At 42.0% G+C, this 24,241-nt stretch overlaps 2 protein-coding genes across 6 annotated transcripts in view; one reads left to right on the top strand and one right to left on the bottom strand.

The window, feature by feature from the left end:
- Positions 1 to 1,047: 1,047 nt before the first annotated feature.
- On the top strand, positions 1,048 to 12,308 carry ncoa5 (nuclear receptor coactivator 5). 5 transcript variants are annotated; one of them, XM_029432571.1, is made up of 13 exons: positions 1,048 to 1,149; positions 1,222 to 1,454; positions 2,522 to 2,581; positions 3,862 to 4,137; positions 4,351 to 4,458; positions 5,811 to 5,874; positions 7,378 to 7,743; positions 7,831 to 7,949; positions 8,942 to 9,098; positions 9,260 to 9,462; positions 9,548 to 9,752; positions 9,915 to 10,006; positions 10,895 to 12,308. In XM_029432571.1, exons 4-13 carry the CDS (start codon positions 3,969 to 3,971, stop codon positions 11,455 to 11,457), a joined length of 2,046 nt encoding a protein of 681 aa, XP_029288431.1. In that variant the 5' UTR covers positions 1,048 to 1,149; positions 1,222 to 1,454; positions 2,522 to 2,581; positions 3,862 to 3,968; the 3' UTR covers positions 11,458 to 12,308. The 5 variants fall into 5 exon arrangements, with proteins under 5 accessions (XP_029288431.1, XP_029288433.1, XP_029288430.1 ...); XM_029432573.1 differs by having other exon boundaries at positions 1,049 to 1,149; positions 8,963 to 9,098; XM_029432570.1 differs by having other exon boundaries at positions 1,050 to 1,149; positions 7,828 to 7,949.
- The window catches only part of slc12a5a (solute carrier family 12 member 5a), an 85,604-nt gene continuing 73,327 nt past the window's right edge, over positions 11,965 to 24,241 (bottom strand). Inside the window, exons 13-22 of the mRNA XM_029430708.1 lie at positions 23,842 to 24,010; positions 23,491 to 23,686; positions 22,805 to 22,974; positions 22,443 to 22,574; positions 21,748 to 21,855; positions 21,150 to 21,275; positions 20,399 to 20,631; positions 19,634 to 19,648; positions 19,305 to 19,438; positions 11,965 to 17,795 (exon numbers count right to left, since the gene is read on the bottom strand). Of these exons, the coding sequence (XP_029286568.1) occupies positions 17,704 to 17,795; positions 19,305 to 19,438; positions 19,634 to 19,648; positions 20,399 to 20,631; positions 21,150 to 21,275; positions 21,748 to 21,855; positions 22,443 to 22,574; positions 22,805 to 22,974; positions 23,491 to 23,686; positions 23,842 to 24,010 (1,375 nt within the window). The 3' untranslated portion in view covers positions 11,965 to 17,703. The remainder of the gene's footprint in view (positions 17,796 to 19,304; positions 19,439 to 19,633; positions 19,649 to 20,398; positions 20,632 to 21,149; positions 21,276 to 21,747; positions 21,856 to 22,442; positions 22,575 to 22,804; positions 22,975 to 23,490; positions 23,687 to 23,841; positions 24,011 to 24,241) is intronic.

Raw genomic sequence — 24,241 nt, 5'->3', positions numbered from 1 at the left:
AATAAACACATCTCCAATTTCAGGAGACTCCTTACAGGGGGGATGAAGGCTCAAACTTCCTGAAATTCTGTGGACTCCCTCTGCATTGCGAGTTCCTGTGTCCCCTCGATAAGCCGGACTTTACAACAGCTGAATGTGAAACCTCAATAGAACCATTTTTAAAAGGTGCTGATGAGCACTGGAAGAAACTCATCTCATAAACATAATCCGAAAAAAGGATGAGGGAAGGGTGGTGCTACTTAAAGTAGTTGCAAAAAGAAAACAAAAGACACAATTAGAGATTGTATGCTGAAAGTCTTTAATGTCAATAGGATGGAGAGAACATGGACAAGGAAACTGCAGGTCACATGTGGAGTTAAAGGACACATAATCAACACTTTCATTGTTTCCACGTCTGAGAAGGACGACCCCAAAGAAGAACAACAAAGGACTTGAGCAGGATGCTGCTGCAGTGAAACAGCCACTCACTGTATTGACAGATTGTTTACAAGCCAACTTTAGCATAAATGCGCCCTGTGTGGTGATGCAGCAGAGCTAGTTACTAAGACCCATTATTCAATGCACAAAGTGCCTCCTTAGTTGTAAAATCTGTCTGCCTGCCACGCTACCAGTAAGTACAAGTTTGACATGTGATTCTGTGTTGGATGAGGGGATAATACTTAAACAGAGACAACAGAGACAGACCCAGAATCCGGTTTATTGCCAAATAGGTTTTCACATACAATGAATTAGCTTTCTTGTATTGGTGCTTAGACAAGAAAATGTAATATAGAACAGAACAAATTCCTCGATTCCTACTTGATCTACTTCATATGGACAAACAGATACATGTGGGAGAAACTGATGTCAAAATATGCATTGCTCACGTTGTTTTATACAATGATGTTCTCTTTTTTGGTGCCTTATAATACATTTTACAAAATCGTGTCCAGTAAATTTTGTTTAATGTCTGTGTGGTACACATTTCTGTACCAACTACTTTTTCATCTGTTGCCCATGACCAATGTGTTGTATACAAAAGGCTTTCTATATACACATCAGAGCAAGAACTAAAACAGGTCATGCAGTTTGGAAGTTGGGGATTGGAAAAGGACACACACGGCAGTAGGGACATATAGGCCTGAACGAAAGAAGAGAACAAATACATGTGTATGTATTAATCATCCATTGTTTTAATTGTTAATGAAAGATCTATGAATTATATTGCACTCTCTATTCCAGCTTTGACTAACCAGGATGACTGAAGGCACAGTAGCCACACGGTTTCACAACAGCAGTAGCTTTGACAGTTAACCAGCACGAGGCGATGTCTATAGGTTCAACAGTAGCTGTGACCACAGAAGAAGAACACTCAACTGCCGTAAAGAAGAAAGCTTTGTGACAGAAGATAGCGAAATCGCCAGGACCTGTCCGGCCGTTAGAGGCTGTAAACAGAGATACACTTCACGTTGAAGGTGAGTGAAGAGTTGTTGTGTTGTCTGTAATCTAACGTAATTTGCAGGGAAATCGTACCTCCGTGTAGCTGGCTGTTTAACTGCGAAGCTAGCCGTTTGGATAACAGGTATGCTAGCGTTAGCATTAGCATTAAGTAGCTCGCTAACAGCTAACTTAGCTACGTGTAGCTACATCGTAACTGTTAACACACAGAGGTGTGGCGATGTAAAAGTGCATGCTAAACTGATTTTTTTTTAAACGATTCAATCCAGCTAGATACATTATAATACATGTTCTAACAATCCGATGCTGTAGCGCGTGGCACGCCATTTGCAGCGCGAGCAGTGTTGTACAGAGTACAACTGTATGACCCTCGTGGGAGCGACATTACAATTAACTGTAGGCGAATAATGTTTAAAATGTCCAAAGTGCCGTTTATCAAATGTGTTAGTAAACCAATGTTGATTCGAAGACAATCAGAAGTAAAGTTCCGGTTTGGATTACTCTGTTGAAGTGTGTTTCTTTACCTGCATCCCATCCATTCTCAGGCTGCCTGAGCGTTAACCTACATGTATGAATGGTCAAACATGTGTAACGTTAGATTACTGATGACTGCATGGGAAGAGAATATTCTTACCAGTTCTGTGTTTAATATACATGCCGATTTCATTAGTTGTGGTCTCAAATTTTGCAAATACAGAAGGTTGTAATCCAGGAAGTGTCCTATTTTGAGAATATAAAGTTGCAGGCAGAGAGGTGGACATGTAGGGGCTAAATTTAAACCACTAACATTACCTAAATTATATTTATGCATACATTTGAAATAGATGTGTTCATGAATCTTGAATGCCGAGTTTTTATGCATATATATATATATATATATATATATATATATATATATATATATATATATACTAACTTGTGGTTTTCCAAAAACGTTCTGATAATAAACATGACTATCAGTTTTTGCTTTGGGAGATAGTAATCAGTGTGAAGCTACACACTGCTACAGACATTGTGGAGCATTTTAAGTGATTTATTTCCTTAACTGTGTTAATGGTTTATTGATTTGTATTCTACCTTTCAGGCTGTTGGTGTTTTTAAATTGTGTGGACACAGAATCCAGGGCATCCAGGTTCAACTTAAGGTATGTAAAGGATTGCTTCCTAAAAAGCATTATTTAAAATGCCTCCAACCTTAATTGTAATGAAGCACTTCCCTTCCCTTTCTACTGTCCGTTTGAAATGTATTTGTGTTGGGACTGAACACATCTAGAAATTCTCTTTTGCTGAAATCGCGTTATAATGTGCCATGTTGGCCACGTAAAGACATCAACTTACCCTGAAGACTTATAAAGTCGTTGGTTTCTTCGAACTAAAGAGAACATTTGTATTTCGGCATTTTCATGGTGGTCATAAGCCCGTGATTTTATTTCATCAATGCAATTTTCCTCAAGATGTTTTCACCATTTGAAGAGAAGAGGATGATTTAAACTAACGCCACATTTCGTCTGTACTGCTATGTAGTAAAACCATACACACCTAATGGGGCACATTTTTCTTGCCAAAAATGAACTGAAACTCTTATCGGCTGCACCACTTAACAATTTTACAGAGAGACAAAGTTGGGATGAGCAATGTGACCCGAAACTTAAATCATGGAACATTTGGAAATTTCCTAACAGTTCATCCCGCTGCACAGTTGATGCTCCGTGGGTGTCTGTGCTATTTACTCCACTTTCTCTAACGTTGCGTTTTGCGTGACGTGTTCGTGGCTTCGTGTTGCAATCCATGAAATGTGTTTTCATCGACGAGCACCATGTCTTCACATGGCTCATTTTAGCATAAAATGGAAGCGTATGCTCACTGGTTTAAGAGTCAAAGAGTCGTGTTGCATTTTTATTTATTTTTCCGCTGCACCACATGTCGAAAATGTGTGTCAAGCAAAAGACCATGTGACCAAAATGAGTGAATTGTTGGCTAGTAATACAAGACTTTCATGTCCTCGCGCGAAGGAAGGATATCATTGCATCACAGAATTTGCGTGGCGGATTTACATTTACATTTGTTATTATGCTCTGCATCAATCCTACTTTGATGTCCCACCTTTGTGCCATAATTCAAGGCAAGCTCTTGCATACGTAAAGGTCCAGCGCGCTGTTAAATGTAAGAAAAATCCTGCTGTGCAAGTGGGAACTATGCATGACGCATTCAAAAAGTGTTGTTCTTTAATACAAGGTTTCTGAAGAGTTTGCGATTTAACCAGCTGGTTTAAATATTTGCTACATTTTGAAATGTATTTGCCACAGCATTTCCGTTGTCTGAACTTGATCTGATGTGATTTTGATCTGCAACTTTTGATCTGCTAAAACTTTTCATCCCTCCAAAGAATTTTTATCTCTTCTCTTAACTCACTGACATGTTTCAGGATTGTGGACGACAATTTAAAGACGCTTATTAGCGAAACAAATCGAAACCTTTTCAAGCATTTGAGACGCACAAAGAAAGAAAGCAGTAAACCCTTTGGATTGAGCCATGTCTCACCGAAGAAGCCGCAGCGCATCCCCGGGACGTTTTTCTCGCTCCTGCAGCAGTAATGATCCTAGAGATTTGGACAGACGGATTTTTGTTGGGAATTTGCCGACCTCCGACATGGAAAAGAAGGATTTGGAAGAACTGTTCAACCCGTATGGGAAGATAATCGGTCAGTAAAACACAATACAAGCAATAAGTTTAATTCATGACAATTATTTGAAACATGTCTAATAGCATTAAGCATCATGAGTCGTGTTTTTCATGAAATGCAAGCATGTAAAATTCGTAATGTCCCTAGTGATAATTTGTGTTAAATGGGTAGGTACAAAATGTTCTTCAAAATGATCTTAAATCTGTACCACTTGAAATGTTCCTCTTCCAGGCGTGTCCATGTTTCGTGGGTTTGGATTTGTACAGTTTGAACGTGTTGAGGAAGCCGAAGCTGCAAAGGCGGCCCAAAAGGGTCGACTATATAAAGGTTATAAAATAGGTAAGCCTTAACTGCAGTGGGTGTGATTTTCTGCATAAAGAGGATAGGTGTACAGCAAACCACAAACCAAGTTATTGAAAAGTTTTTGTTTTATGTGTTTTTTGTGCGTGATTTCTTTGGGCATTAAAGTTTCTGTGTTAATTCTCAAGATAATCTGTTTTTGTGTATTTGGCGTTTTTAAAAATGCCAGAAAGCAAATACGTAATCTTAAGGATTAACACGTACAAATGGCTCTCTGTGGATAAAGTTTGTGTGAAAACTATAGCTATCCTTAATTAATTTAGGTCTAAAATTAACTTTTAATTTATGCCATTTTAATGGGATATGCTGCATCCAGTAAATGAAATGCCCATAACAACGAAGATAAAAGTTGAGCCCTATGCTTGCTCACATCTGACCTCACAACGTGTAGGTCGTCTGATTTGACCTACAACTCATCAAAATGAAGATTTAGCAATGCTGATTTTTCAACTTAAACCTTCCTTCTTGTAGACATGTTACATTTTTGGCATACAAAGCAAATAAACACGTGCATTATTAAATTCTGGCAAAGCCTGAATCTCCTGAAAAATCTCTTGTTTTATTTGCATCACTGTCGGAATTTTCTTCAACATGCATTTAAATGTGTCACTTGTGGTTTCGGGAGTTTCTGAAGGCCACAGTTCAAGTTGAAAATCTAATTTACTGGGGCCGTAACAAAAAGTCATTGTTAAAGTCAATGTTTTTGGTTGTCCGTCCCGGTCTCGTGAACACGATATCTCAGGAACACCATCAGGACATTTCTTCAAATTTTTCACAAACGTCCACTTGGACTCAAGGATGAACTGATTTCAGATTTTGTGGTTGAAGGTCACTGACCCCACAAAACACGTTTTGGCCATACCGCAATAATTAATATGCTAATTACACTACAAATAGTATAATACTGATAATATTAGTAGTAGTTATCTACGACTGTGCAGAAATAACAGGTTTAAACGGAATGAATAGACACGCAAAATAAGAAAGCTGCGATGCATTCAAATGTTATTGAATTAATTTGAACGTCAACATTTATGAATTGAGCCTCAAACTACTCTGTACAGCCCTATAGTTTACGCATTCAAGCTTTGCTAGTGTTTAGCCATTTTTTAAGGGTAGAAAAGAACTCTCTTCATCTTTAAAACTCAATTCGACAGATTTGGCAACTCGATTTGCTGCATTTTGACAGTTTGGATTTTCAATCTTGGATATTGGAGTTCAGTTTCATTTGGATCGTGGAAGTGTTGACGCGGCCACTCCATTCTGCGTGAAAACATAAGCTGATTTACATGTCACTGTTATGTTCAACGTTTGGATTGATTTATTTTCAGATGTAAATATGGCAGTGGAGCGACGGCAAGCTAAACCTCAATCCCAGCAGAGTCCTCCACGAAGGTAAAGTAACGCGAAATGGGTGTGAAGAACTACCATCACCGTAAACAAAAAACAACAAAAGCGTTTAACTTTTCCTCAGCTGTCATTTCCACCAGTGGGGAACTCCGCTTAATGGAAGCTGCCGTACCTTTTTAGTTGGTTTATGATGGTGGCTGGGAATAAACATTTCCAGGTGTGTTGAAATAAAGGAAATAGCCATATGAATGTTATTTAAAAGTGTCTTTGTCTCAAAGATTCTTGCCTTATGGCTTTTCAACGCTCGTGTTCTTAGTGTGGTTTTCTCCCGCATTTCATCCCGATATGAAACTTTCCAGCTGAAGGAAACGTGATGCTCGTCACACCCTGTCCCATATCTATGAAGCAGATTTATGTTTAACTAATTAGGTGTGCACATAAAAAAATAATTTAGTCTGAAGAACAGACTTGAACACACTGTGCGTCAACAATGGATGATTCAGCCAAAAACATAATTAAGAAGTTTATTTCGGGGAGATTTGGGTGTGGGCGTCCAGCCTGCACAGCCCAGGGCAAATGCTGTGTATAATGCTTATGTTTAATATGGTCCAGTTGCATATTATACATTTTAAAATGTTGAGATGTGCAATATTCTCAAGGGAAATGTGGTAAAAGGAACCTATTGGATTTTTTTGTACTTGCCCTGTGTATCCAACCCTAAAGGCAACAGAAGAGTGAGCACCATCCACCTCTTTTCTTAACATGAAAAGTTCAAACTGCACTTAACAGAAATGCTACTTGGATACACTTCGATCATTTCACGTTTTTAAGAACTGTAGTCAAAGTCTCAGTCTTTAATTTTCTACTGTTGGCTTAGAAATGTTTCTGGACAGTTTGATATGTAAAAACAATTGGATTGCAATCAAGAATATTCTCCTATAAATGTATTGAAACTAAACTTCTAGAACTACTGCTCCTATTTTAGTTCTATTTTCTTGAAAAAGAAATTCAAGCACATATGCATTTTACTTTAGTATTTTTGTAACCCCATATTGGCAGCACGGGAATGTGGCCTACTGAAGAACAAAATGCAAATCGTCACAAGCAAATTGTGCTAAATGCACAAAATAAACCGCCTTGTTGAAAAAGGTTAAACAGCCAAGGTACTTGTGTATTTTCAAAGCTGGATTTATGGTCAATGAACCTCAAACGGTCGACGACTCGATATTGTTGCGTACACGGATCACGGGACATTTTCAAAACTTCGTTGTTGAAAGGACACTTATCGGAATCGCCTCCTGGATTGACTTTGTTCTAGTTATTTTTGCGAAAACGATAGCTTCTGTTATCCTTCTCTTCTTCTTCTTCTTCTTCTTCTTCGGTTGTGTGTATAAATGTATTTCACTGATGCATACTGAATAAATAGATCAACTTATAATACCAACTGTAGGTCTGTCTTCAGCCGTTGTGGACAGAAGTTACCCGTTGTATTTCATTGGCAGCCTAAACTCTAACTGTCCTTGCACTAATTGGTAACTTTTCTCTCAGGGCCCCGTATGGCAGTTATGGGGACAAAGAGCCCCGGCCTCGGTCACGCTCACCTGTTTATGCCCGTGAGTCTCGTGACAATCGGGAGTCTCGGGACGGCCGTGAGTCTCGGGATGGCCGAGACGGCCGCGAGTCCCGGGACAGCCGTGACGGGAGGGACCCGGGTAGAGAGTCCAGGCCGGGTGGCCACTCTCGTGACCATGATTACCGATACCGTAGCTCAGAGAGCAGAGACAAAGACCCCAGGGGCCCGGACCCCAGAGGCCCCGACCCCAGAGGCCAGGACCCCAGAGGCCCCGACCCCAGAGGCCAGGACCCCAGAGGCCCGGACCCCAGAGGCCCCGACCCTCGGGATCCTGCATACAGGTGACAACTGACACTCAATCCATTAGTTGGAAGTCCATATTTCATTTTTGCATTTTTGTCTGACGCTGAAATGTCTCCATACAGCAGAGATGAGTATGACCGATACTACCGCGGTGGCAGTGGTGCAGAAGACTTTTACCGGAGGAAAGAAGAACCCTTCAGGGACCCCTACAGAGATCCCTGGAACGGACGCCGTGAGCCAGAGGGTATGGGTACTACAGTGTACATGCCACATTGTATTGCTTAGTTACTCTTAATATATTGTAATATAGTCAGTAATGTATTTGTTCTGCCCTTACAGTGCGTGTATCCCTATGCGTAGCTAGACAGTTAGCTAACATTCAAAAGTCCTCCAATAAAGATGCAAGGTTTGCTTTCTTGACTTTACTGTTCTTCTTTTAGTTTTACATAACATAAGTAGCACTGTACAAACGACACACTTGCTACTATTAAAATAATTGGCTATCATTAGCTTCACTGTTGGCTAGAAATAGCACAAGATCGCCATTAGCTAAATTAGCACACATTAAACTAGCTTCAAACCAAGTTACAAACTTCAAACATTCTGCACATAACACATCTAAATTGCACATGAATAACTCGCAGACAAATAGTTTCCAAGGCTCAAGCATCACAGACACAAACAGTTTACATGGAGTCTCTGCTCCACGTGTTGATCTCCGTGCTCCGTTTACAAAGATCCTAGCAAAGCAGTGAGCGCTCACTCTGACACTCCCCCAGCAAACCAACAAACCAAGGTGCGCTCACTCTGAGCCAAAAAACATGTCCCAACTCCATAAACATAGAAATAGACAGCACAGTGATTTGTTCTTGGATCGATTTGGATTTTCCAGATTGTTTGAATATAATTTTCAAATATATTTTCTTACATCCCACAAGTTGTTTTTGTAGCTTTGGGGATCATGTTTACTGCATTTTGGTAACTAGCTTAGTTGTCCACCATCACTACACGCAATAGAAGTCCTACGACAACCAAACCTAGTTTAACCATAATATTTAAACTATTTAGAGTGAAACATTAAGCTGTTTGTCCATTTCATAGAAACTGCACTATTTAAAGTGTAATGGTTGAGCCAACATACCTGACTCGGGCTTTATTAGCATGTTGATTATTTTTTTTTTTTTTTAAAGTCAATTGAGAGTTGTTTTCAACTTCAACATTTCACTGACTTTACAGTCGCCTCCAACCTCTCCTCAGGGGTAGATGATCGTGCTCGACCAGAAGAGCGTCGGCGTAATGAATTGTATCGACAGTACTATGAAGAACTTCAGCGGCGCTACGACACCGACCGCCCAGTCGACTGCTCTGTGATTGTCGTCAACAAGGCGCAAAAGTATGTCCACTCTCTGTTCTTTGCGGGAAACGCAAATCTTGGACCAGAAACGACTCTGTAAATGTTGGACCAGTACATGGCATGTTTTTATTTCATATCGCGTGTGTGTGTGTGTGTGTGTGTGTGTGTGTGTACTTGTGCTTGTGCTTGAAAAACAACTGTAGGGAGTATGCTGAGACGGTCGGGCGGAAAGTTCGCGATTCGGGCATGGTGGTGGATCTGATCTTCCTCAACACAGAAGTGTCACTAACCCAAGCACTGGAGGATGTAGGACGAGCTCGCACTCCCTTTGCCATCATCATTACCCAGCAGCACCAGGTTCACCGCTCCTGCACCGTCAACATCTTGTTCGGCACGCCGCAAGGTAATGCAGGTCACCAAAGCATTTCAAGAAGTGCATCTTCTGTTGTTTAACATGCTAACATTTGTCGTGTCTTTCATTGCCGTAGAGCATCGAAACATGCCAATGCAGGACGCCATGATGCTGGTTTCCCACAATTATGACGCCTACAAAGTGGAAAACCGTGAAAAAGAACGCGAGGAGATTGCTAGAAAAGCTGCCAAGATGGCAGACGATGTGTTACTCAGGGAGCCTGACGGAGAGAGTCATCCCATTTCTGTGCTCACCTCCATCACACTGCTGTCTGAAAACAGGTATCTGGTTTAATATCTTTAAACCAAAAGTGTAGCATCTTCAATAAACACTTAAGTATTGGAGCTGTAGAGCATGTAACATGTAACTTTCTGTGATAACTACAGTTTGTTTTCTCATGCATTGTTTTTAAAAATCTCCACACTTCTTTTTCTCCGTGGTAGATTTGTCACTCCAGAGGAAATGGATAGTCTCATTGCTTACCTGAAGGACAAAAGAGGCCGTCTGCTACGAAGTGCTGCAGACCCTCTTGCAGGTAAGAAGGATGGGTTCACATTGTTCCAGTCTGTTTTTAAAACAATACTCGTATGACATTGGAAAGAGAACTTGGTGGCTGTAATCATTCATCCCGTCCATACGGGCCCTGAAGATACAAATCCACTTATGGTTTAATGCAAAAACACATTCCAGTTGAGCTGAAGTTTAATACGAGGCGCCAGCAGTCCGAGTTAGACAAAGTGGGTGTTTTCCAAAGTTACCGTTTTTAGATTGAAATTTCCTCTTTAGTGCAAAAGTTTCCTCAGACCGTTTCCTTGCTGAACTGCATTGGAGGACTAGTGACATAAACTTAGTTCTCGCCTCTCCCTTCCTCCGCTCTGTCTCTGTGACTGTAGGGGTGTGTGTGTGTGTGTTGGGTGCGAAGCCCCGCCCTTCGCAAAACAGAGCGGGGGAGAGAATGTGAATGCTCAAAGTAGACAGTAAACACTGAAACGTGCACATAAATTACATAAGCGTTTAGTTTATTTAATAAAAGAGCTCCTGTTAAATTAAAGTTACATTTCAGAGGGTGCGCGGGGCTCTGTTGGGGGGGCGCGTGTCCCCTGAAACAACAGTAGGGGAAACACTGAAAGCATACAATTAAAGTTGATATGAACGGCTGGTAAAATAGACACCATGCATTGATTTGATGGGAGTATAAAGGAATTCCGTAATTTTTATGTTGCATTGCATTTATAGTAACAATTTAGATTTTAAGTACTTTGAAAGTGCTTAAATTTGACCCTGTTCTTCAATGTGGACGAGTGTTCTAACAATATATTTACATTTTTATTATAAATGTTCTAAAATGGGAATAAAATTGAATTATTGCTCCTCTTTTGTCTGTTGAATATTGCAAACTCTAACCCCTCTTTTCACCTTCCAGCTGCAGCTCCTGTAGCAGTCCATCATGAAGCCCCCCCCTCAGCGGTAGGACTGCCTCCTCCGTCACATTCTACTCACACACCCCCACAGTCCAGCCACCTCGGTCTATCGGCGGCTTCAAGCGCCGCAGCTAACCCCATCCATCAGCAGGAGCTGCAGGCTAAAATCCTTAGCCTGTTCAACAGCGGCAGCGGGCTGTCAGCCGGCGTCGGAGGCCCCCCCTCCGTCTCCCAGCCGAAACCCTACAGCTCGCTCGGCCCACCTCCTTCCCTGAACCCACCGCGCCCATCCATGCCCGGCCCTCCTTCAGGTGCAGTCCAGGGTTATGGAAACCTAACGGGCCGCATGCAAGTCCCACCAGGCGGTCAAAGACCCCCCACCTCTGCTTCAGATATCAATTTTGACAACCCGAGTGTACAGAAAGCGCTGGACACCCTCATTCAGAGCGGACCATCTCTCAACCACCTGGTGGGCGGCGCCGCCCCTCAGCAGCCGCTCCCCAGGTCTGCACCCGGCATGGGCCCGGTCCCCCCCATTATGTCCATGTACCCCCGACATTACTGATGGGCTGTAGTGAAATCCGTACTCCCACCTCTCCCTGTGACACACGGAGACACATGGAGTCTCTGTGCAGTGAGTTAACTGTGTATAGTTAGATCGTGCGGCTGATGTTTTGTAAAAGCTTTTAATCCATTTTATTTTCTTCCTTTTTTCATTTTTCATTTTTTTTCCTTCTGAGTTTTGTGTTTGATTAACTTTGACGACTGTCAGAAGTAGCTCAGTCTGTATTTCAATTGTTATTATTAGCCAGGAGATAATTATTCAGTCTTACATGTGAGTTAAACTGAGGCAAAGTTGCATGTGTAAAGTATATTTTGGTTTACGATGGACTCCTTCGTTCTTTTCCAACCATGATTTATTATGTTTTATAGTTTTGCACAGTGTCTTTTTAATTTGTAACATTTTCATTGTGGAACGATTAAAAACTCGAGACACAATCGCTGTAATAAAATGGTATTGGTTTATTGCATTTTGTGCTGACAAATCTATAAAATGGAACGGGTATCGCCAGAAGCCATAGAGATATAAGCATTTGAAATGTAAGATAAAACTACTTTTTTCTTTTTTTTTATGTACCATGAAACACAATAGAGAAGAATACATGTCTTTTTTTGTTTTAAATTTTAGAATAGTTACCTTACACTGACACAAAAAAAACACCTCCACACTAACTGTATTTGATTTATTTACACGTAGCCCCCTCCCACCCCCGCCCCCAGCAGTTACAAGTGCACATGTACACACATACACACTCCCACAGAACTGAAAGGAACACACTACGGCTTTACCATAAGACCAGGTACAGTATCGAGGAAGAGTAATGAACGGTTCTGAATGGGGGGGGGGGGGGAAAACACTAAACTTTTTCATACTACTGAAATTTGATACAAGTGTCTTTGTGTGTATATCGTCTATATCTACATCCATTAGTCAAGCATCCATACAAAATGTTTCCCACAACTCCAGTGAATTAAAAATAAACCTGGACAGTGACAAGATTCCTCTGCAGAGAGGTACTGGTTATTAAATGCTATATTATATATTTATATTTATATACTTTTCAAAGGCCATAAAGGGTTGAAGGGAAATTCTCAAGAGTTAAATGAGATTAACATTCTGTCATTTCTGGCAGTTCAATATAACTTTTCTAGATACTTTATAAAGTTAATTAATAAAGTGGGTAAATAACAAGCTGCCTTTTCCATTAAATTGCTGATTTGCAGGAATCTTACTACTTTGGCACTTTGAGTTTTACCATATGATCGATCTAATAACTGAAAATGATAAACAGTATTTACTTGTCTGCGTCTAATTCACTGGAGCACACATTTGCACACCATTTATGTAGTTAACTGAAATATACTTTGGTAATCAGTTTATCTTCAGATAATATTTGACACAATGAGAAGACCTTGTCAACAAATCCACCATAAAAAATAGAATCTTGTACTATAATAATAATAATAATAATAATAATATTCATCTTGGATACAATGATTGGCCTGTCCTAAGGAAAGAAAATTAAAAATCATACTACTAGAAAAAAAAGTTCCTAACTGATATAAACAAAATACCTTTATACCACAAACACCCAATATATTTTCAATACACCTTGTTCAGGATAATTGCATGCATGCACTGAGTTACACAACATGACTGGGACCTGGCTCTGCTTGCAGCGCGTCGATAGTCACTCGAGTTCTTCTCTTTAACTCCCAGAGAGGTCGACCGTGTGAAATGTAATCAGGCACGTCAGTCTGATGCTTCTGTGAAGATACGATCTCATCTCAGCTACAGACTGCGTGTGCCCTCTGCCAAAATCTGGGACTTTGTTTTTGTATTTTCTCTGTTGGTGTCTGAACAGGACAGCCTCCTCAACCCGGTAACAGATGTGTTTCAGAGCCCTTAATATCCATTTAAGGATGGAGACTGAGTAATGATCACCGGCAAGTTTGTCTCATGCTACAGTTGTGCAGGCGAAGGATCTGATCTCAATCGTGGATCAGCTGTGGGGGGAGGGGACGTGCTGGTTTCCTGAGTCGACTATCTCGTGTCGTCCAAGCAGAGCCAGTGCCAGAATTGGAAGCGCGAGTTTTATATTCTTTGATCATTTTTCAGAATTATACTGCAATCACATTTAAAATACAGAGCTGGGGTGGATTTAGTGGCTGGGATGGGGGAGGCCGGGGATTTTGGGGCAGATGGGGTGAGGAGGAGAGGGGAGGTGGGGGTGGGATTCTGGGAAGGCTCACCTCACAGATTGAGTGACAAGCACTATAAATTGAACAGTTACTATTATTCTTTTTTTTAAGAAGTTTGGCAAGAGAAATGAAAGAATGTGATGCATGCTAAAAATGTCGAAGAAAAATGCTGACACGATAAGATGTAAACAAAATCAGCAGGTAGTTTCTGGATTATTGCAGTTCAAAACTGCTGCAAGATGATGGGAATGAATCATATTTTATAGTCTGAGCTGTCAGACCTCGACGGCTGGCTGTAATACACTCGTGTGCCACCAGAGATCACTGTGGGGGCAGAGTCGGTGCAGAGCGGGCTGGGCTCTTGGTCGACCCCCCCCCCCCCCCCACTCAGTGTAAAGTGCTTTGCTGTCTCAGCCACATCTGGGATGAACACTGTTGATCGTTATCGTCTGTAAGACCTGGTGACAAACATTCTGATGAAACAAGTGACACCTCCAGTTGTTTTATAGAAAATAAACAACAGAACTGTGACAATATGAAAACCAATGTGAGAACAATATTGCACATAATCATACAAAACTCTAAGACTTTGTCCACAGTGATAGAACAGTGTACAACGAAAGACAACACCAGTAGGTTACAGTGTCTCTGACTTTAGTGATATATATTTACAAAGGTGAAATGACCTAAGGCCCATCCATTCGCTAACTCAAAATCTCCTATTACGTTACATAAGCCTATTTGAGCAAGATTGAAATATAACAAGTAACAATATAGTGAACTCATACTTTTCTTATTTTTTGCAAAAGACTTGTTTTCAAGGTCGAGCGATGTCGCCGGATGAGCGGCGAACACTTGGAGTTCTCATAAATCTGTAACTCAACGAGAACATTGGACAACCTTTGACCCCACTCTCGCACCTCGAACATGTAAGTCATCACTATAGAAACCACTAAAACAAATATTGCCACATAGTACCATGCAAACAGCAATTATAAAACATTTATAATTCAATAAATAAATTCATTTTCCAATAAACTTCTGCAATAAACATCAGATATCTTTTCTTTTGAATAAATTTAAAAGGCTCAGTTGATGCAGGCAATGTTGTGGAGACAATCCCAAAATAGCCGCGTTCTTCAAAAACTGATGAGCGTTAAACAACTCCCTTTGTCAGAGTAAAGTGTGGCAAGCATATTAAAGAAAATCTTCACGACTTGGCACCCTAAAATCTTTGAAAACTAGGAGTGGCTGCTTCTTAAGTTTCACAGGTGTCAAAGGTAGGTGTGTTATAAATGAGCAAACGGTTAACGTTTAGCTAGATAGATATTCATATTTAAATATATTTTGGTGATTCCTGTAAACTCATTTAAGTAAATGAATCATCTGTTTACGTTAAAATTGCTTCACTTTATTTAAGGGATTAAAGATGGTAATAATCGAGAGAGCGTTTGTCTTTAAAAGAAAAGAAAAAGAGAGTAAAAGGGTGGAGGATTCGCCCTCAGTTGTAATATTGCATCAAGGTATTCAGTACAGTTTCCTATTAAAACAGAAAGCTAACCCTGTCCACAGATCTCAGGCCAAATGTTTACAGGTAAAGCCTCGTCTTGTTAAACAACCACCACCACTGATATGTATGTCTATACCCTTTTTCACTTGATCTTTAGTCATCTCTATTTACAGTACAAATAAATCTATTGACACTAGCAGCATTCACAACATATGGTCCGACATTCAAGCAACACTAAAAACATTTAATACTGTTTGTAAATAGTTCTATAAACTAATTTGTTTTGCTTCCTTATATTGTATATACTGTATATATATACTGTATTTATTTATATTCATATTTCTACTACAAGTGCAAATGACCAAAAACAGTTCCTTGGAGAAAAGAAAGGGAGATAAAGTAACGTGACAGCTGTTCTTGGTCGGAGTGAGATGGATCTGGATCTTTCTGTTGTTTGTTGAAGACTTACGAAATCTACATATACAAAATATGTGTGTAAAAAAATAAATAACATGATCACATGAGTCCGGATTTCAACTATTGCACATTCCTTCCAAGATGCACTTTTTTTGAACCTAAATAAGATTTGCTCACAAGTCATTCAGTCGTGGACATGTGTTGGCTCAAATCTTCACCAATCTAGAGGATATAAAATCTCAGCGGAGAGTCTACTGCATAGAGTTCAGTCTCGTGGACAACATGAGTTTCCTAGCTACAGAAGCCATCGTCCTCTCTATTTATTTAGACTTTACCCCGTAAACAATCAATAGATGTCCAAAATCTCACCTCGGTAAGAGCTGATCTACTTCAAATCTGAGCGTCTGAATATCTATTATCTTATCATCTACAGGGCGACTTTCCATCTACAGTAACGTTATCGCACTATTCCATGTAGACGCCTCAGGTTTCCTTTTGTTAGCACACTTTGTTCTCTCTAATTCAATCATATACGTTTTGTTCAATATTTCTCTTTGAAAAATACTTTGATATGGCACATTTAATGCTTCTAAATTAGGCAAAAACAACAATATATCTTTGAGTGACAAAATGACGTACAACTATTTCATCGATACGTGTAACTTTTGTCTATAAACATAAATACATATTTGTTCTCTAGATGAAAAAATAACATTTAGTGTTTTGTTTTTTTTCTCCATTTTGATGAATTTGATGAATTCATCAAAACGTCACGTGTTGCACAGTGGCGGACAGTGCAGGTGCAGTGCTCGTCGAGGTTACAATGACGGTTACCATAGTGACAGGAGCCTATGCCATCCAATAAATAAATAAATAGATAAATAAATTTTAAAAACAGCAGGTTTTGAGCTGTCCCTCTCAGCGAAGGAACGTTTTCTCTCCACTAGAAGCTTTTTAGTATGTCACAAAAATACTACACTCATACTGAACAACGCGTCAGAGCTTGTACATTATTTACAGTGATCCACACGAGGGTCGAGGGGTGCTGGCAATGATCATCTCCTCGGGGTGTTTGTACTGTCTCCCCACTCCGCTGTTACACCAGCCTTCTGGTAGGAAACGCACTTTTCACAGTTTTAATTACGTGTCAATCTCTACAAACTAAGCTAGCCTTGTTGTATTTCTTTTTTTTTTTTTGGCACTAACAGTGGCCACGGGGATGAACAGCCACTAAGAAATGGGTTGACGGGGTAGAAGGACGGTGATGGCGGGTCACGGAACACGTGGAGTAAAAACACACAGTTATAAGGACGCCATGCTAAAGGAGTGTTCAGGTTAAAGATAATGCTGCAGGTTTGATCCACGTGCCTTTTCACTCTTCTTCGAATACCAATGTGAATTTCACAGTTCATACTTAACGACTCCTTTCTCCTTCCAGCTGGTGGTCCTGACCGTGGGTAGCAGTGTCTTTTTGCCTTGAAAGATAAATCACATCGAAGACAACAGGCTGGTGCGCTGTGGGAGGTGTCCGATCACCACGAAGGGAACTCAACAGACAACCCTACACTGAGCTCATGTCAGCCGGCTCTCCTTCTTTACGAGCAGAAGCCGCTGCTATGCCACACTTGTATTTGAAAAAACAAAACAACAACAATAAGAATCTGCAGAGATTTGAAACAAAGACGGACACACACACACACACACACACATGCATATGCGCTCTCACCTCAGCGAACAACCCACACCCAACACCACCCCCTCCTCCTTACCGAGTTACTGCGACTCAATGCGAGCGACTACAGTAGATCACAGACTAGCGAAGAAAAAAAGTATCTTTAAGAACAAATCTAGATAGCATCTAAATGAGTCTACAGCGGACAATAGTTTTAGTAGCTTGCTGGATTAGAATGAAGGTTTAGTAGTTGAGCTCATCGGTCTGCTGGGGAGGGAGCGGTGCTGAAGCTGAGCTGCTTGGTGCGAGAGGACGATCTCACAGAAACAAACGGTGAGAGCGACATAATGACGAAGCAGCGTTGATGAGAGAGTGGGAGTAAAGGTGACACAGGAACAGGGCTGAGGGAGGGGTGGGGGAGGGTGGTAGTGGGGGAGGGGGCTGCTCTTTCAGGAGTAGATGGTGATAACCTCGCGGCCGCCTCCGCGGACCAGGAGGACCCGGTTGAGACCGTCAGTGAGGACCTCGAGGAACTCCATGTCTTGGAGAGAAGTGTTAAAGAAACTGGAGGAAGCACAAACAACATAAACATACACAGAATCATGTACAGCAAGTAGAAACAATTCATAATCCCGCTGGGGGAGGAGGGGAATATTGTGAGGAAAACTCAGACTTTACAAGATAAAAGTCACAAATGTAAGAGATTTCCCAATGTAAACATTATTATTGTTACCCTACATTGGTCCTGATATGCGTAAGTAGTGACATTGGGTCCACAAAACAAAAGCTCATTTGCTTTCTTGCTTAGCGTCGGATGACAAGATGTCACGACGATGTACGGCTGAACATGACGCTAGAGCCAGTTAGCTTAGCTTAGCATAAAGACTGGCAGCAGAGAAACAGCTAGCCTCGCTAAAAGAGGCTAGCTAAAGATCACTAATTATAGCGTTATATCTATTTTACAAAACTATAAGAAGTTGTGGTTTTGAGGTTGTAGGCGAGACTTTGGCTGCGGTGGAACAGTCAGAAGAATAACATCTTGTGTCTTTTCCTAAACACTTTTTCTTGACCTTGATGGAAAACGTCACGAGGTGAAGGAAAGATGTGAAGGAGAATTCATGAGGACTGCGGTGCGAAGAGAATCCGACTGCACTCACACTCGGCTACATAATTAAGCAACGCCGGATGTTACTTCGCTGCCACGAGGGATTGTAGGACGGCGTTATCTCCTGTCCTTTGACAAAGGATGGTCCAGTGTTCCCTATGCTTAAGCACATGACAAAGGAAGTTAGAGAATTCGACCGGCTCTCATCATTAGTTACTTCCTGTCGTTTCACTCAGTCGGGATCCTAATAGAAAAAGACGATTCGACTGTTTCACGGCCACTTCCTGGAGTCTATAGACGTCTATTGATCGCACGGTCCGATTGATCTTCTCATCTGTCACAAATGTCAAACTATTGTTTAATGACGCACTGTTTGTATTTACTTGCAGAAGATAAATATTGATTAGTGCAGCTGTAAATGAACCTTTTCATATCATCTCCCACCGACAGTCTCAGAAACATATTTCATCATTAGTTTTATATAATTAACTGTAACTGACAAATAATTGGAAATGCAGTTAAAGAGCTTAAAGAGCAATATAAAGAATAGAAAATAAAATATAACCTGCAAATGTTATTTAAAAAGGTCCATGCTTTGCAACGAATCCCAGCTGTTTTTATTTACTGAAAGTCAATTAACTTACAATTTATGGCTTAAAACACAAAATACAAAGCGCCTCGAGGCTTCGACTGATTCTGATTGTATCTTGAGCGCCACTAAATGTTTCAATGTTCTTCCAACCACCTGAATGTTAAGTCACAAACTGATCTGCTTATTATATTTACACTTACGTAGGTCGATTAATGTTTTTTGTGAGTTATCTCGAGCCGCCTGAGTAAACCCCTGGGACACAAGAGACTAAATGTCCAAGCTAACCACTCGTGTGTTTGAAGGGACGCGGCTCTGACATATTCGGAACCTACTTCTGTCCGGGTGAAGGATACAGTTCTCGTCACCTGTCCGGTTCTTCGGAGGCCCGGGCATGTTGAGGAGGACGAGCTTGGCCTCTGAGGACTTTTTGATGATGACTTCATTCAGCCGCAGCGCTGTGTGCATACGTCGCACATTGGACTGGTTCCTGAGCCCAGACAAACAGAGGAATGAGATTAAGTGATACTTCAGAGCACGTCACCAAGTATCTGGTGATACTTAGCTGGTGGAGGTGACAGATGCTCATTCACACACATTCCGTCTTCATATGTTCATGAGGCTCACGTGGTCAGTATGAGATGTGAATGGACTGAATGAGGTTTAGAGAGACTTCAGTACTTACAGGTTCTCCCACTCGCTGCAGCGTGGCAAGAAGAAAAACACATGATCGTCAGTACTAAGCTGTGAAGGTTTCTTTAGGTTTAGTCCACACGTACAAGGAGTATTTGGTCCACATGTTTTAGGCCACTGAAAAAGGAGCTTTTGTAAAACTCCTTCCAGGGTGCAGATGTTCGGACACGTTGACGTGTAGACGAGCAACACTGTGTCTTTGGATTGTAACCTCAGATATCAGTTACGACCTTTATGAGGCGGCATTTTGTGCGATGTCTGACGTGACACACATAGTGCTGGTTCTAAGCTTGACAACAGGACTTTTTAAAAAGTCACTTTTTTGAGGAAGAGATGCGTCGGAGGTCACTGCTACATTACCCAACACTCCCACGGCTCAGAGCCCGCCGCCGATATTGGTTGAGACATGTGTGTGTGTGAGTGTGTGAGTGTGTGTGTGTGTCCCAACCTACCCAATGACCTTGACAACGCTTCAATTTTGTTTTTCCATTTTTATGTGCGGTTGGGACTTTTGGGAAAGAGGAAAAAGCCTGTGTGTATATAAATCCCCATGTATGTGTGGACTAGGCCTTAGTGTAATAACTCCAAGTTCTGCTCATAAAAAAGTCTTATGAATCCTTTAACAGCACTCTGGCAGACCTCTTTGGTGCTGTATTGTAGAGAGAGAAAATAGACTCAAGGACCTTTATGTCAGGAACAAGAAGGTTATCCACCTTTACAACAGGTAAAGCTTCAATGAGCAGATCAAAGCACTCACGGCTTCATGTTGAAGATGTCTTTGATGCCCTCTGGCGTGGCTGCACCAGGCGGCTTGTCTGGCTCGCCGTCTAACTTCTCAGTCCAGGTCATCTGGACCTGTTCCCCGGGGCTCTTAGCCCCCTCTGAGGGGGTCAGCGGGGTGGCAGGGGTCGCTGGGCTGGTTGGGGTGGTGTTGTCGTGGATTAGCTGAACCTGGGCAGGGGGGGACACAGGGGAAGAGGCCGACTTTGACTATGAGACGAGAGGAAGAGAAGGACGGACGTGGATTCACACGGACGGTTGAAAGAGTCACGGTTGAGGGGGAAATGTAGGAATGCAGGTCAAAGTCACAACAAGCCACAGTGTTTGAGAGGGAGAGGGAAGAAAACGTGCCGTTAAGGAGCCTTTCATTGTTTCGTCTGCATATTATGGGGTTTCTTTTGTAATAACATGATTGAGGACAGTATTTGACTGTATCACAGTCACATAAACATGAGACACAGACTGAAATGACATCATTTCTTCTACTCCACTACATTACATCGTAATATTATACCTTCTATAGTATATAGTATATAGTAATACTTTGTGTTGTGTTCCACTATGTTATCCAGTGTTTGTTTATCATGTGTAAAAGTAAAAGCTTCCCCCGGGGGGCCCCCTGGTTTTATCTCCACGCTCTAGCTTCTTGCTCGTTCTGTGTTAAATCATCTACACGTGGGCTCACAAATACACTTTTACTCTTCAAACGGAGGTCGGCCGTGCTCTACCTCTTCCTCGGGCTTCTCCTCCTTGCTGGCTGCTGGCGGGTCCTCGGTCACACTCAGCTGGGTGGTCACAGCGGCCGGGTTCTTGCGGCGGATTGACCCGCGGGATGAATCAGTGATACTCTGGATCTGTGAGAAGATACAGATGAAGCCCAGCGAGGAAGGAGGTTTATTTAGACACAGAGACATTTTTACATTTAAAATAAATACATATTTGTGAGAAGCAAAGCAGATCATTTATTTACTGTACATCATGTGAGGATCATTTCATTGCACTTATGTATTGACTAGGAGAACCAGGCAATCTTGGAGCAGCTAATAATAGTAGAACACTGAGATCAATATCTTTTTCCACATCTGTCAAAACACCCTCATGGTGTGTTTCACAAAAGCAAAGCAGTTGCTGCTGCGGCTGCGGTCCACGCTGATAGAGACAGTAAATATGGTGTCCCACTGCTCCGATCTAACCGTAGATATGCTCCTGTCCTGGGGGGCTCATCTGTCAGGTCGAGTCAAATCATGCATAGCCATGCCAAGTCGGCCTGTCAAGTCATGTCAAGTGTAAGTGTGCATCTTCAAAACACAGAAAAAACTTTCTTACCTCTCTCTCACGCTCGTTCTTGGACAGGTTGATCTGTTTAAGCATCTGCGAGCGTTGTTCCATCACCAGGGTCTTCTCGTAAGTGTAGGCTGAGATGTCGCTGTCGTGCTAAGATGAAAGAAATGAACGCTTCAGTTTTCTTATTCTCCTCGTTCTCTGTGCTCTTCACATTTATTTACCCGGATACGCATCGCCAAATCTATCAAGTGTAATGCTCTGTCCCCGGCTGAATCCTGGAGGAGGTAAGCGTGGAACACGAGCATAAACGAGTCCGAATGACCGAGCGACCACCGTCTCAAAGGGAATGTTTATATCTGTTCTGAATGGCTGCACCTGAAGGCGGGGTGAACAGCCTTCATGCCGAGACAAATGGGGATAACGCTGAATGTCGGTTTTCCAACGTGGACAGGATGATGGGAGAGGATGTTTTTCAGGCGCTGAATATCCGACAAGCCCTTTATGTGGAGCACGTTGATGCCGTAACACAAACTGTATTTCATGCTGTAGCTCACACACAATCCTTTGCGTGTGAATAGCGCAGCTCCCAGGGCAGTCGTGTCTGTGCACAATACTACTCGTGTTCACTGGACCGACCAGTCAAGCCCGAGGCATCGCTGGCTTCTTTAATTATGTAGCCAGCTGAGATTACAACGCTAATAGATGCACTTTCTGACATAAGGGCTTAGAGAACTCACCATTTCTACAACTTCCACCAGGGCTTCGATACGGAGATGATAGAGGAAGGTGGTCAGGTCTTTTTTCATCTGGATGCTGTTGTCGTCCAACTGGGCCACGGTGAAGATGCGTATCTTGCACTTCCTCCAAACCTGAGTAGCAAAAACAACAGCTGACATATCCTTACAGAACTCTTCTGTTAGTTTTTATCATCAGTAGAACTTATTTTATAGGATTTTGTACGGGAACTATTTCTGAGCAGCAGATCTTAGATTACTGAAACTGCAAATTGAACTTCTTAAAAGAACCCAACAGGAAATAATATGGGAGGATTATGGGATATGACATACTTTACATCGGTCTTTAATTGTTTGTACTGCACCTTGTGCTGTTTGAGAAGGAAGGGCAGCAGCATCAGCATGCCTCCGTCATGGACGATCCACCAAACATCAATGTGACCCTCAGTGAAGCGCTCTCCGTTGGACGGGAAGGCCGCGATGTTCTTCGGGACGAGCATGGCCAGGTGAGCGGCGGTGGTTTCTCTGACCAACTCTGCAGAGCAGACACATACGGAGAGGCAGAGGTGTTTGCAATACTGAAAGTAGTGACAGGATTTATTCATATTTCTAAGGTGTTTTGCATGTTTGTTTTCTTAATGTTGCTAATTTGCTGTTTGACCTCCATGTGAAGCTTTGACATTGATCAGCTATCATTATAATATATGTATGTTTGTCTGCTTCATTATCTGAACGTGCATGTTTTTGCTACTGCACCTTTTGACATGACTATTTCTGATCTCCATCAGCAAATATTCCTTATTTTCTTTCATGCTGCTGTACTCTTATTAGAGATATCTACTTTTCCCATCAACAGAGAAGTTAAACAGCAGCATGAGCTGCTCAAAAGCTGGAGCTGGTAGGAGTTGTGTCATGCTGAGATGCTTCAGCAGCACAGATGTTGGACATAAGATGACCTTGAAGCTTGCAGTTTGTGCACAACTCCAACACATTACCCCCAACACCAGCCTGAGGCAGGATTATTGGTTTATGTGCTTTCCCAGTGACCCACCAACAAAGTTCCTCCAGGTCTGGTGCTCGTCTCCCTGCCTCCAGTTGCGTGGCCAGGATACCAGCAGAGCGTTATGTTTCAGGCCTCCTAGCCCACTGGCCTGGAGGAGGTGGGACGTGGCATCGCGCAGGTTAGAGGACACGGTCACTTGACAGAAGCCCTTCACCTTCTCAGTCTCCATCAGTTTACGCAGCGCCTAGAGACGCAAGACGGAGAATAATCGTCACCAAGGTGCGGAGAACAAGTAGCATACTGGCTGAGTGCTCGTTGTTTTGCCTGTCAAACTCACCAGTATAGTATTTAAGAAGAGAATTTGAAAGAGTTATTTGAATTATTTGAAGTGCTCTCTACCTGCTCTGCACGCTGGGTCTGCTCGTGGTTCTCCAGGTAGGTTCCCACTAGAGCCGTTCCAACAATGGTCAGACCTTTGCCTGCCTTCAGCTGGTTGGTCAGAGAGAGCAGACGAGGCTGCTCCACGTTCTGCTCCGAGTCTGTACTGACCAGCGTCAGCAACTGTGGCCTGCAGAGAGGGAAGACAAAGTGAAAACACAGGGCAGGGAGAGCGATAAAGAATCAAATAAAGGGAGCGAGTGGGCCGAGTACAAGTCCTAGTTGGGAAGGAGAGATGGAGGAAAACAGCATGAGAGGTCGACGTGTTAATATGAATTCACAAACACGTGTTGACAGCTGTGATGAGCAGAATCACATTAACTGAGAGAATGTTAATTAGAAGCACGATGAAGCAACACAA

Source organism: Cottoperca gobio, chromosome 5, assembly GCF_900634415.1.
Source record: "Cottoperca gobio chromosome 5, fCotGob3.1, whole genome shotgun sequence".
Lineage (NCBI taxonomy): Eukaryota > Metazoa > Chordata > Actinopteri > Perciformes > Bovichtidae > Cottoperca > Cottoperca gobio.
The sequence above is the reverse complement of the archived record's forward strand: the minus strand, read 5'-3'. Positions and strand labels throughout refer to the sequence as shown.